Consider the following 12,450-nt stretch of genomic DNA (forward strand, 5'->3'; position numbering starts at 1 on the left):
GGGTGTGCAAAGGTGAAATGCGCTGGTCTTGTTATACAAAGTTTGATGGAGTTTCAACCATATATTGGACAATATGGAGATATTTGCATCTGGAAAGCCGGACTAGAAAACACGGATAGACAGGGAGAAACACACGCAAGCCTAATGGTCGATATACACTGTGATTTTGGGCTGTCCCAGAGGTCTTACGTCGCACTGTGAGACAGGTTCAAGGACATGTGATATGTGTGGCATTTCTGTGCAAGCCTGCATTTGCAGGTAATCCATCCAAGAGTAATGTGAGTGCAAAGCACAAGTGCTTGGTCTTGTCGGGAAGCTATGGTTCTGCTGTTTCACATGATATGCATGGCTTCCATCTCTCTCCCACTATATCCATCTCATAGACTAATCTGTGCATTCTGTCGAGGAATCTCTTTGTCTCTGTCCTCGACCCATACCTTTTAAGTAAATACAGGAAGATCAGACTAAAGCAATGCAACTTGTGGACAGGCTAATGTCAGCATGCTAATATTGCTGATAGGGACAATGTTGTTAACATGCCAATCGGATTAAGTTAGAACTTTTTTTTACCTGCTGTTTAGCAGGTATAGCCCTAAAGTTTACTACAGTCATCATCTTAGTTTTGCATGTTAGCATGCAATCATTCGCTGATTTGCACCAAACACAAAGTGCAGCTGATGGGAATTTTAAAAGTTTTTGTATGTGATCATAAATTATCATAAATAGGCTCATCATCATAAATAGGCTATACTGAACAAATACTCTTCTTTTTGGGTGTCCACTATCTCCTAAGGGAAGTTTCTGGGTGTTTAGTTGCTAAATGTTCCAGCTAGTTGTCAGCTTTTTCTGTCTACCCTTTATTTATCAGAGCGGTAAAAAAACAAACAAAAAACATACAAAACAGTCAAGTTGCAGCAAAATTGAAATAATAACCCCCTCCACACCTTGCATTAAAATGTGTTTTGGGTGATTGGATTGCAGTCAGGTAGTGCTTAACCACAGACAGATTGTGAACCGTTTAGAAAAAAACACTATGGGAGATGATCAAGGATGCATTGTGACCACACTGAACACAGCTGTAAATGTTTTCAGTTCACATGCAACAATTACATAGGCAGAAATACATATCATGTGTGACTGATCCAAATCATTAGCCAGTTAATGAGCTAAACTACTTGCCAAAACGCTATGGATACATGTAGCTCTGACACCCAGGCTGGGTCCAAAATCACTCACAACTCACTATATAGTCCACTATATAGTGACTTTGCCATTTTGCAGTGTTGTCCTGATGTATAGTGGGAGTTATTATGCTCTATATAGTAGAATCAAAGAATCCCAAAACGCATGGTGAAAAGTAGCAGTCGCTAACCAAGCATTATATCCCATCATGCGCTGCACTGAAGGAACAGACAGACGCTGTCGCCTCACAGCAAGAGGGTTCCGGGTTCGGTGTGCAGAGTTTGCATGTTCTCCCTGTGTCAGCGTGGGTTTTCTCTGGGCATTCTGGCTTCCTCCCACAGTCCAAAGACATGCAGGACGTTTAGTCACCCGCCCCTAAGGAGACTGAAATAAATCGGCAATTGATATTTCTCTAGTGCTAAGTGTTACTGTACAGAGGAGAGGCTGTGCTATCTAATGTTAGCGAGCTGGGTCGCCATCTGTGTTTTGTGTTGTAATGGCATAATGTTGGTGAAGATTCTCAGTCATCAAATAACATAGTCCACTTGTCCAACTGCTGGCAACTTTTGAAGTGTAACATTTACTTGTAATGTTACTTAATGCATGAGATCAGCACATCTTAATTTCAATAGGACAACTTTGACCATTCTATTAGTTTTTATTGTCTCTCTTGGATGACATACACTTTTAGTAAAGCGTTAAAATATTATTTTTGATCAGATTACATGAATTGTATATATTCTAATCCTCACTCAAGAGAAAAAAAGCATTGCAGAGCATCATTCCTGTGGGCTACGGCAACATTAAACCCCTATGCTTGTCTGAGAAGAACTAAATGCACAAACATGGTATTTTAAAATATCACATCAAGAGAGACTCACTCCAGTCTGATCTATTTTGTTCCGACAACGTTGGCATGCAAACCAGCACTGTGGATGATAACCAAGGTGCAGACTTACATCTGTGTCACCAGTAATGAGGACAGATCAGTCAGTGACAGCAACCCCACCCACATTTAAAAGTACTGTTTGTGGTGGAAACACTAAATGGACCTAGGGTCTAGGTACCATGTCTGAAGGGTTACTTTTGGTTGCAAAGGTACCATACCGAAAGTGTTTGGTGGAAATGGAGCTTTACAGAGTTGTTGAGGTCACATGTGACCTCTGAGTTTCAGACTTGTTAAGGTCACATATGAGTCATTGACCCACCTGGCCATGATGTGTGTCGTTAGTGTAGATGGGTCCAGGTGTGACTAGGTGTTAAACTGTCTGGGGAAGGATCACAAGACTGCGTTGTAGGTGGGTGAAAAGTGATGGCCATCTCCTCTGTTTAACGGTGGTCATTCCAGTTTGACCTAGATGGCTTCTTTCACGCTTTTTCAAACCATCTGTCTTCTCTGGCCAAGATGTGTACATTACTGTCCTCAAAGAAGTGTCCCTTCTCCTTTAGATGTAAATGTACAGCTGAGTCTTGACAATGAGGAAACATAACAACCACTCCACAAGCATGGCGCAGCACAGGAGAGTTAGATCCTTAAGTAAGACTCAGCTGTCCATTTACATCTAAACGAGAAGGTCAGTAAGTAAGATGCTGACATGCTTTATAGAGCTGAGGGGTACTGCAGTATCAGTCATGTCATCATTCCCTGTAGTTTCATATTTACAGTAAGATGTTAAATTCAATCTCCATTTATTTGGAATTGCATTTAGCCACCAAAAACACAGCAAGGCCAACTACAAAATACAGTAAAAGGACATAGAGTCTATGTAAATGCCCTCAAATTTATGATAAATGAAATATATTAAGCCCCTATGTTCAGTCACTCTTGTTACAGTTCTCCTCTAGACTCAGCCCAAGGTCTTTCAATACCTCAGAAGCCCTTAGCTTAGTAAAGCACCTGTGATACATTACCATCTTAATGGCTCTTTTCAATTAGCACTGCCAGCTGCACAGTCAGGAAATTACTTTGTTATTGATCTCTGCCATATTCCTCATCTCTAAATAAGACATTCATCTGATATAAGAGGCACACATGATATCTCCAGCACTGTTAGAATGTGATTCTAGACAATTTGGGGGGGTAGTTACCTTGTCATTAATTTACAATCTGTTATATTACCACTTAATCTTTTTTTACAGCTTGTGATTGCTACAGGGCATACAGTATGTGTAAGAGATCCTTTCATTAAATCATGTCTGGTTAAAAAAAAGTCTTAACACTTACAACACTGAACCCTGCATGGTTTATTATACAGGATTGTTTCATGTATTTTTTTTACCAGAACAAATCCTATTTAGCACATTCGAGCACAACCACATAAATTCTTGCGAAATGTGGTGATATGATGGTATGTAGGATGGATTGGGGTTGACACTTAAAGGATGAAATTCTCATTGATGGAGATGACAAGGCTGTGACGATATCAGTCAGATGGATAGCCTTAAGTTCACCTTTGTGCTGCGATGACACTGTGAAAATGGATGGATGAAGAGATTCTTGGGCTATGATAATTCTTTACTGTGTGTGTGTGTGTGTGTGTGTGTGTGTGTGTGTGTGTGTGTGTGTGTGTGTGTGTATAAAAGTCATACATACAAGCTGGCTCTGTGCAAATCCCTGTCTGAGGAAGATACAAGCGGGCCCCACTAAGTTGTGCAGCATGTTGCAGTTCTTAACCAGAGCGCACAGGGGCTCATCGAAGTCCCGCTCACTCCCTCCTTCCTCCTCGTCATCCGTGTCAACCTCATCTCCACCCAGAGCCCCCAGCATGGCGGCAGCCAATGGAGCGCCATGACGATCTACAACTGACTCCCCCTTAGAGGAGGGGAACCAAGTGAATTAGAACCCAAATAAAGTTTTATATTTCACTGACTGCAATGAAACTGACCGATTCACAATTTTCATAATTTTGAAATTCAAATGTAGATGTATCAACATAGTTTATTAAAAAGAAAATTCATCTGAATGACTTACTTTCACGAATATGGACATCCCAATATATCATCTTACATATCAGTTCACTTTAAGAAATCTGTTTCTGTCAGCTGAAAGGAATGAAATTGATCCTTACCTTCTTCCTCTTTTTAGAAGCCTTGTTTATGTTTCCCATCTCCCTCCCCCTCCCTTTCCTCCTCGTTTGTCCCCACACTTCCTCTCTTCTCCCTTTCTGCTCACTTATCACATAAAAGTCCAAAATCCACACTGAATCCAGTACATTCCGTGGGGCGTCTTTCACGCCGTGTGAGGCAAAGGCAAATGTTTCCACCTGCACCACTACTACTGAAAGTGCATGAGGACTCCTGTCAGTGCACGTGTTACAATCCAAGATCCCATTGGTTATGTTAGAGGCAAGGTAGGCATTAAATTCTAAACTCTTATAGGTTGCTGGAGGCAGTCATGATGAGCTTTGAGACATGTAGTGTGATATTATGGAACAGCAGCAGGGTGCTGGAGATTGACAGGGTGGGGTGGGAGAGCCGGGTCATATCTGGGTTGAAACAACCTACTGCTGCCAGACACCGGCTCTGATTGCATGACTCGCCTCTCTCTCTCTCTCTCTCTCTCTCTCTTTCTCTCTCTCTCTCTCTCTCTGTCTTTCTCACACACACAAACATACACTTTCCCCCCGTATTTATCTGTCACCCCCTCTCACCATGAATGATCCCTTGAATTTGGACCAACTTAATCTAATCCATCCCACCCACCTTCCTCTCTCTGCCTCCCAAACATCGTGCTTATGGTCTCAAAATGACTAGTCTGGGGGGGGGGGGGGGGGGTGTAGGCGGGATGGGGGGAGGGGGTAGAATTATGGATGAAGAGTTGGCTGCCTGTTTAATCCCTGGCATTTCAGATTAGAAGGGAAGAGTTATGTTGACAGGCCATGGGAGTAGAGGTTGGAAGTAGGAGTAATAGAAGAAGAATATTTAAATTACTCAGCCCCTTTTAAAGTACATACGCGGAGAGAAACACTGGGACAGATAGAACTGGAAAGAGATTAATATGTAACCTCATGAAGGTTCTATGTTGGAAAGCGGTTGCAAGAGAGGACAGCACAAAACAAATCACAGTTGTGGAAAAAAGAAAATGTCATGCAGACAGGGTTTTAAAAATACTGAAGTCATAATTTCAAATTCTCAGGCAGAACCCCATACCAATCTACTTTAAGACATTTTGACTAAAATTAGTATTTAGTATTAAAAAAAACTAATCAAATTTCATGTATTATTAGCAGTGTTGAGCTTGTTACTCTAAAATATAATATAGTGTTCATTACCCATTACTCTTCTCAAAAGCAATATTACTTTACTCATAACTCCCTGCCAACAGTAATTCATTACACTACTCGTAATATTACTTTTCTGTGACACCCCATAAAATTGGTAGTTGCATATCTCCCCGAAATTCAGATGTGTTTCCTCTGTGTGGATGTCAGGGTTATAGCTGGTAAGTGTAGCTGAGTCTAGTAAACATGATTTTTTGTTGTTGTTGTTGTTGTTGTTGTTGTTGTTTTTAAACCGGGAGTAATTAGTTACACTACTCGTTACTGGAAAAAGTAATATCATTACCGTACTGCCCAGCACTGATTATTGGTCTTCACTGCTTAATTACATGTTATAGATAAATCGTATCCCCATGGAATAGCATGGTGCCAGTGATGCAGCCCTGGTGGAAAATACTTATTAGTTTTACTTTTTTAATTTTTACTTGATTCCGTTTATTTTAGGAGTTACATTTAGTTTGAATATCTGGACCATGTAAATAGACAACATTTTTGTATTGACCCCAACCCAACCAAATAAAATATTTCATAATAGATAACATTTTATTTAACCATTCAACTGCTCAATTATATTTTCTATACATAATATCTTCCTGTGGTCTGCTGTAATTCTGGTTGAGAATATTACATTTCTCTGATTCAAATTAGTACCTTTTGTTTGAAACAGTTACAATTCCATTTTAAACATATTAGAATTAACCATAAAAAAGCCAACTTGTAGGATATGTGTGTAATGTAGAATACAAACTCCTCCTCAGGTTGTTCCAACAACCTTTAATTTCCAGAAATATAACCAAGGACATGACCCTGATGTCCTCACTGGTAGCTATGGCCCTGGTTGCTAACTTACTGGTATCTTTTTGATCATAACAGTCAGAGTGTGAATTGTCTGATTTTTTTTTCTTGCTTACATCTGGCCACATTGGCTCCCTCCTTGATCCAACAGCTGAATGGGAGGTCTGGCTCTCTTGGCTAGCTTTGTCCATTAAGGCTGTTTGTCTTCCACTGGCAAATTTGATGAACAAGCTCTGTTTTGATGCCTTTTAATGCACTCTGGTATCTTATTTATCCTCAAAAACTTTTGTTTTACTTTCCAGATTTGTGTGTTGAAAATATTACTAGTTGTTAGGAATTAGTATTGAGTAGAAACAGAATACTTTAAAATTGCTATCATTTAAAGGTTATTAACTAGAGTTGGAATATAGTATGCAATAAAGTAATAAAGTATATTTATTAAACTACAAGTATAAATGGAATGACAAATTATTAGATCAGGAGCATTTTTATTTGGCCTATTCTTATTTTTGAATTTATATTTTTTACATTTATATTTATAGCTTACATATTTAGTTACGGGGCTATTCATAAAACATTTGGGTCTGAAACTTCCGATGCCCAGGCCTAATGACACCACTGGCTAACACCACTACTGGAGATAACTGAATATCTTGAAAATATGGAAAATATAGAAATTATTTTCACTGTTCCTCCTCAGTACAGTTCAGAGGGAGACAATACAAGGCGGCAGTAGCTCAGTCCATAGGGACCTGGGTTGTGAAGGTCGCCAGTTCAAGTCCTTGTCTGGACCAAATACGGAACGTGGACTGGTGGCTGGAGAGGCGTTCACTTCCTGGGCACTGCCGGGGTGCCCTTGAGCAAGGCACTGAATTCCCCGACTGCTCAGGGGGGCCTGACCAAGGCAGCCCTCTCACTCTGACATCTGTCCACTTTGTGCATGTATAGGTCCTTTTTGTGCATGTGTGTGTCTTTCAGACCTGTGTGTTAATGACAACGGAGTGAAAAAATTGAATTTCCCCTCAGGGTGATCAATAAAGTATATAAAAATATATAAAAATAAAACTTTACTTCATTACTTTTACTATCTGACTATAATGTCCACTCCTCCACTGAGCATCCTGGCAGAGCTGGAATCCACTGCACCACTGAAACAATAAAGGCTGTCATAGTAGTCGTGATGCCACAAAATCTCCACCCACCAAAACCATGACTGCAAACCAATCAATCACTCAGTACGTTTACATGATTATGATTAGTGAAAACGGATTTATTGCATTAGTCCCACTAAAACCAGACTTTTAAAATACATGTAAACATATAAGTCCGACTGAAATCATACTAAATGGGATTTCTCAAAGCCGGACTACCACACCCAGATAATGCTATTGGGAGTCGAGTTACCCCTGCATGTAAACAGTCAATCAGACTCAAACAGGCCTTGGAGCTCGGCACATGCTCCATAGTTTCTGCCCTGGGCTTTGACCCGGAAGTTGAATAGCATTAAATGTATAACAGAAGAAGAAGCTGGTAACAACATGAAGAAATCTATGTTCAGAGCTGTGTATCTTTGGATGGACGAAATGCATGTACCCTGCTGGAATATATGACATCATGTGCGGTCTCATCGGCAAAGGCTTTTCACATTTCTCATACTTACATGCACATGTAAATAAACATTCTTTTCCCTCAGAATAAGTCTCTCCTGATTGTAATGGCCTAGTCAGTGGTGTAGTGATAGTTGATGAGGTGGGTGTACTACTAGGTAGATAGGTAGGTTACTGATGAGGAAGTGGGCATACTCTCCTATATGTTACAATGGCTTTTTAGTTGATAGGTGGGTATACTGTAACTGGATAGAAAAAGAAGTGGGTACCTGAGTCTACCTGAGTATACCCCCCACTACACCACTGGGCCTAGTGAAGCTATAACCATAGATCCACTTAACTGTGCATGTACATGTACTGACTGCTGCAGGTGCAATCAGTAATTCAAACAACCAAGTTAATTGAAAATGAGCTCTAATGTATTTGTGTGTTAGTATGTTTTTGCATATAACATTTTCTTATAATTTTTTTTTTATTGATGCAAAATTAACACAGTGGTGGTTTAACAGAACAAAAGAACATTCGGTCTTTTTTTTTTGCATATAAAAGTTTAATAAAATGCATCATATTTAAAGGATGTCGAAGATTTTTAACATGTCTAAACCCTGCATGTGTGTGCGAATCTGGCTCAGGCAGTATGACACTGTTTTTTTTTTTTTTGTTTTTTTTTAAGAAAAAGCTGAGTTTGGATTCGAACCTAGGGGGACTAGATGTCCTGCATTGCGTGGGACTGCACAGCATTTCTAGCCCTTTTTAGATAGGAATTGTGCAAATTTGCAGGAAAGCCCAATCAGTCTTTTTTCAGCATTGGCAGTATAAAAACAAAATCAGGGAGTGTAGCAAAATCCTGCCTACTTACTTTTGTTTATACAGAATGCGCCTTTTTCGGAAAGCGGTTTTATTTAAAACTCTGAGTATGTTAACCCTGAAATGAGGGAAACTCTGGGTGTTCAGTTCCAGACAGAGAGGTAAGTCAAAGTCTGAGTCAATCACCATGACAACTGACTCTGTGAACCCAACCTGCTCACTGGCAGGTTTTCTGTAAGAAACCCTGAGTTCACCCTGTCTCCTCCCTACTGCTGAGCCTGAAGCAAACTGGCAGACAGACATGGGTTGTTCGTATGTAGGAACTCCCATCGATATCAAGGCAGAATTAATTCAAAATGCTTTATGCCGGGAGAGGATCTTCAGACCCCGTTTAGATGTGCTATCACTAGGGCATTAACAGAAAAGTCGATTTGTCGACGTGTCGACGTCAGTGGCACAAGTCGACAGCCCCCGGGAGGAGCCAACAAGTCGTGTGTTTTTCCCTCTCTCTCTGTGTGTGCTTGTGTATGGAATGCAGTCGCTGCCTCTGATTGACTTACGCTGATACTTTATCCTTGACTTAACCAATAGTCATAGTCACTTCATAAAAAGGGTGGTAACGTTACTTGGCGTGTAGAGGGGAAATTAACACAATACCACAACAAGACAAGAGACATGGCTGCAGAGAACGCAGAAGGTGATAGGCCTGAGAAAACGCCTGAGAGTGACAGACACACATCACATGTGTGGAGATACTTCACATTAGATGAAAAAAACAGCACCGTGACCTGCACAATCTGCAAATCGATATTAAAGTACAACAAAAGTACCAGCATCATGCATGGCCATCTGAGGCGGCATCCGCTAGCTAACTTGTGTGGTGCTAGCAGCACTTAAGTGCAGAGGACGGTGAGCAGCTATACAAAAAAGCCTCTAACAGACAAGAAAAAACAACAGATCACGGATTTGCTTGTTAACTTCATCGTTAAAGACGTGAGACCTTCAGCTGCAGTGCAAGGTGAAGGCTTCAAAGAAATGCTGACATTTTTTGAACCAGACTACACAGTCCCGAGCCACACGACACTCTGGACTATTATCAACCGGCAGTGTGACGCCCTGCGAGAGAGCATCAAGGAGGAGATGCAAGGCACGAGTGTGTCGCTAACAACTGACCTGTGGACATCCTCAACCATGGAGCCTAACATCACAATAACTGCTCATTACATTACAAACGAGTGGGACCTGAAAGCCAGAGTGCTGACTACCTCTCTCATGACAGAGCGACACACGGCTGTCAACATTGCTGATCGTCTATCTGCAACAACTAAAGCGTGGGGCCTGCAGGTGTTTTGTACGGTGCACAATAACGCCACAGCCATGAACCTGGCCTTGGAGCTGTGCGAGCAGTCCCCAAAAGACATAGGATGCACCGGGCACACTCTACAGTTGGCAATAAAGGCAGGCTTAATCCGACCTGAAATCACCAAGGCCATCGATGCAGCCAGATGTGTAGTTGGTCATTTTCGTCACTCATCTGTGGCAACTTGTGCTCTGAAGGAAAAGCACCCAAGAAACTCCAAAATGTCTGTGCGGTTCGGTGGAATTCCAGTTTCGTGATGCTGGAGCAGCTGCATGAGCAGAGGTTCCCCGTGCAGTCTGTCCTGGCAGATGAAACAGACACAAAGCCGAGTGTAAAAAAGTCACTTGACATGCGAGCGTCACATTGGGAGCTGACAGAACAACTGATTGCTGTGTTATCTCCCCTGGCAAAAGCTACAACCGTGATGTGTGGCGAGTTGCATCTGGGCCTGTCTTTCATCTATCCAGTGATTTGCAACGTGATCAACACCACCCTCTGTGTCCAAGAATCAGACATGGGTGCGATCGGCTTCTTAAGATGACTGTGCAAGAACAGCTGGTCACTCGCTCCAAACTGGAGTCTGATGGCCTCGCAGAGTCAATCCCAGAAGTTGCCTGTCTGCTAGACCTCCGCTTCAAACAACTCCAGTTCCTTCCAGAGTGCACGAGAGACGATGCCTGCGACCACCTGCATCAACTGCTGCAGGATGAGAGACCAGACCCCAGACCCCGACCCCAGCCGCCTGCTACACCTACTGTTACAGGTAGCCTAATGTAAGGTCAAGGCCAAACCAGACTAGGCTATTAATTCATTTTGCCCAAGAAAATATTGTTATTTTGTCAACGAGAGCTTATTTCGTTAGATTACAGCTTGAGTGGCTACTGAAATCATATTTTAAACAATTTGGCCGTAATTTGGCTGTGTGAAACTGAGAGTTATTAATTTTCGCTGCAGGTGAAAATGATGAAGATAATGTCCAAGCTGCTGACAGTGAAGCTGAGCCGGTGACTAAGAAATCCAGACTGGAAAGTGATTTTGAGCAACTTTTTGGACCCCACTTTGAGAGCGGGCGCAAAGAGGCTCACTCCACTCCAGCTGCGGAGCTCCGTGCTTATTGCGCAACACCTCAAATTCCTACGATGGAGAATCCACTGCAGTGGTGGGCCCGCAACCAGAATGAGTTCCCTCATTTAGCCACACTGGCTTATCGCTACTTGGCTGTTCCAGCCACCAGCAACCCCAGAGAAAGGGTGTTCTCTCTGGCCGGGAATACCATCACCCGACAGCGCGCAAGCCTTCATCCAGCACATGTTGATACTCTCATCTTTCTACACGAAAACCTGGAGCGTAAAGCCAAGACTGTGAAAGAGGAATATGACTAAATTGACTGTGAAATAAGAACATTACAGCAAGAAGGATGACTTGATTTAATCTTTATGTTTGGAGGCTATGATGGTGCTGGTGAGTTTTGAATTTTATTTTATTTTTATTACTCAGTTGTTTTCTGAGTGGTGTTGGTTTGCAATTCTGAAGGCTTGAATTTTCGGTTATTTTACAAAGAAAATGATTCTCTAACTAATGTTTTGTGAACCAGTCAAGCAAGGCAAAGATTGAATGATAATTTCAGCAGCCAGTGTGTTTTGATTCTTCTGTTGTTACATTTATTTTATAATGAAAATGCGCCCTTTTGTTATCCATATATTAGTGCTGTGCTCGCATGGTGTGCATCTTGGCTGCCTTGGCTGTTTTGTTTTGGTTAAAATGTCTTTGAGAAGGCCTGCTGATTCTTGTTTCTTGCAAGTTTTTTTTTTTTTTTCTGCAGGTAGCTAATTGCTGTTTCTAACACATTTTGAATGTTGGAAAGAGATTTTCGTTAATAGGCTTATAGGCTAAATATAAACCTAAGGATGTTATTGTTGTATTTTTTGCTGACAGTAATTACACTGCTGCACTAAACTGTAGTCAGGCTTTAATCATTCTGCACTTTACTGTACATTGTTGATGTTACAGAGATCTTTAATACAAGTTGCTCATTGTTGGACAGCTGTGTCTGTGTTGTTCCTCCGCCGTGTCAATGTGATGACGTCATCAAATGACTTGTCGACTCGACTTAGACTTTATTGACAGATAAGTCGACCTGAAAAAAATCAAAGTCGTTAATGCCCGAGTTTGAACCCTACCATTTTTCATTAGACTCAATCATTTACCTGCCACACATATCAAATCTGACACACCGTGGACGAGCGTGCTCATCAGAGCAAATGTGCATTGCGCTACGTTTTTTTGTGAACGGTAGCTTTTTATATGATATTGGTGGCCTACAGTACATAATGAAATAGCCACGGAATGACAGGTTATTTAAGCTACTTTGTTTAATAAATCAAATATGAATAAAACTAAAGAAAGGTACAATCATGGCCAA

The 12,450-nt window shown here is 41.4% G+C and overlaps 1 protein-coding gene across 1 annotated transcript in view; it reads right to left on the reverse strand.

Moving 5' to 3' along the window:
* The window catches only part of cabp2a (calcium binding protein 2a), a 63,451-nt gene that overhangs the window by 16,532 nt on the left and 34,469 nt on the right, over positions 1-12,450 (reverse strand). The window contains exon 3 of the mRNA XM_049572904.1: positions 3,776-3,994. Within this exon, the coding sequence (XP_049428861.1) occupies positions 3,776-3,994 (219 nt within the window). The remainder of the gene's footprint in view (positions 1-3,775; positions 3,995-12,450) is intronic.

This window comes from Epinephelus fuscoguttatus, linkage group LG3 (assembly GCF_011397635.1).
Source record: "Epinephelus fuscoguttatus linkage group LG3, E.fuscoguttatus.final_Chr_v1".
NCBI classification, from domain to species: domain Eukaryota; kingdom Metazoa; phylum Chordata; class Actinopteri; order Perciformes; family Serranidae; genus Epinephelus; species Epinephelus fuscoguttatus.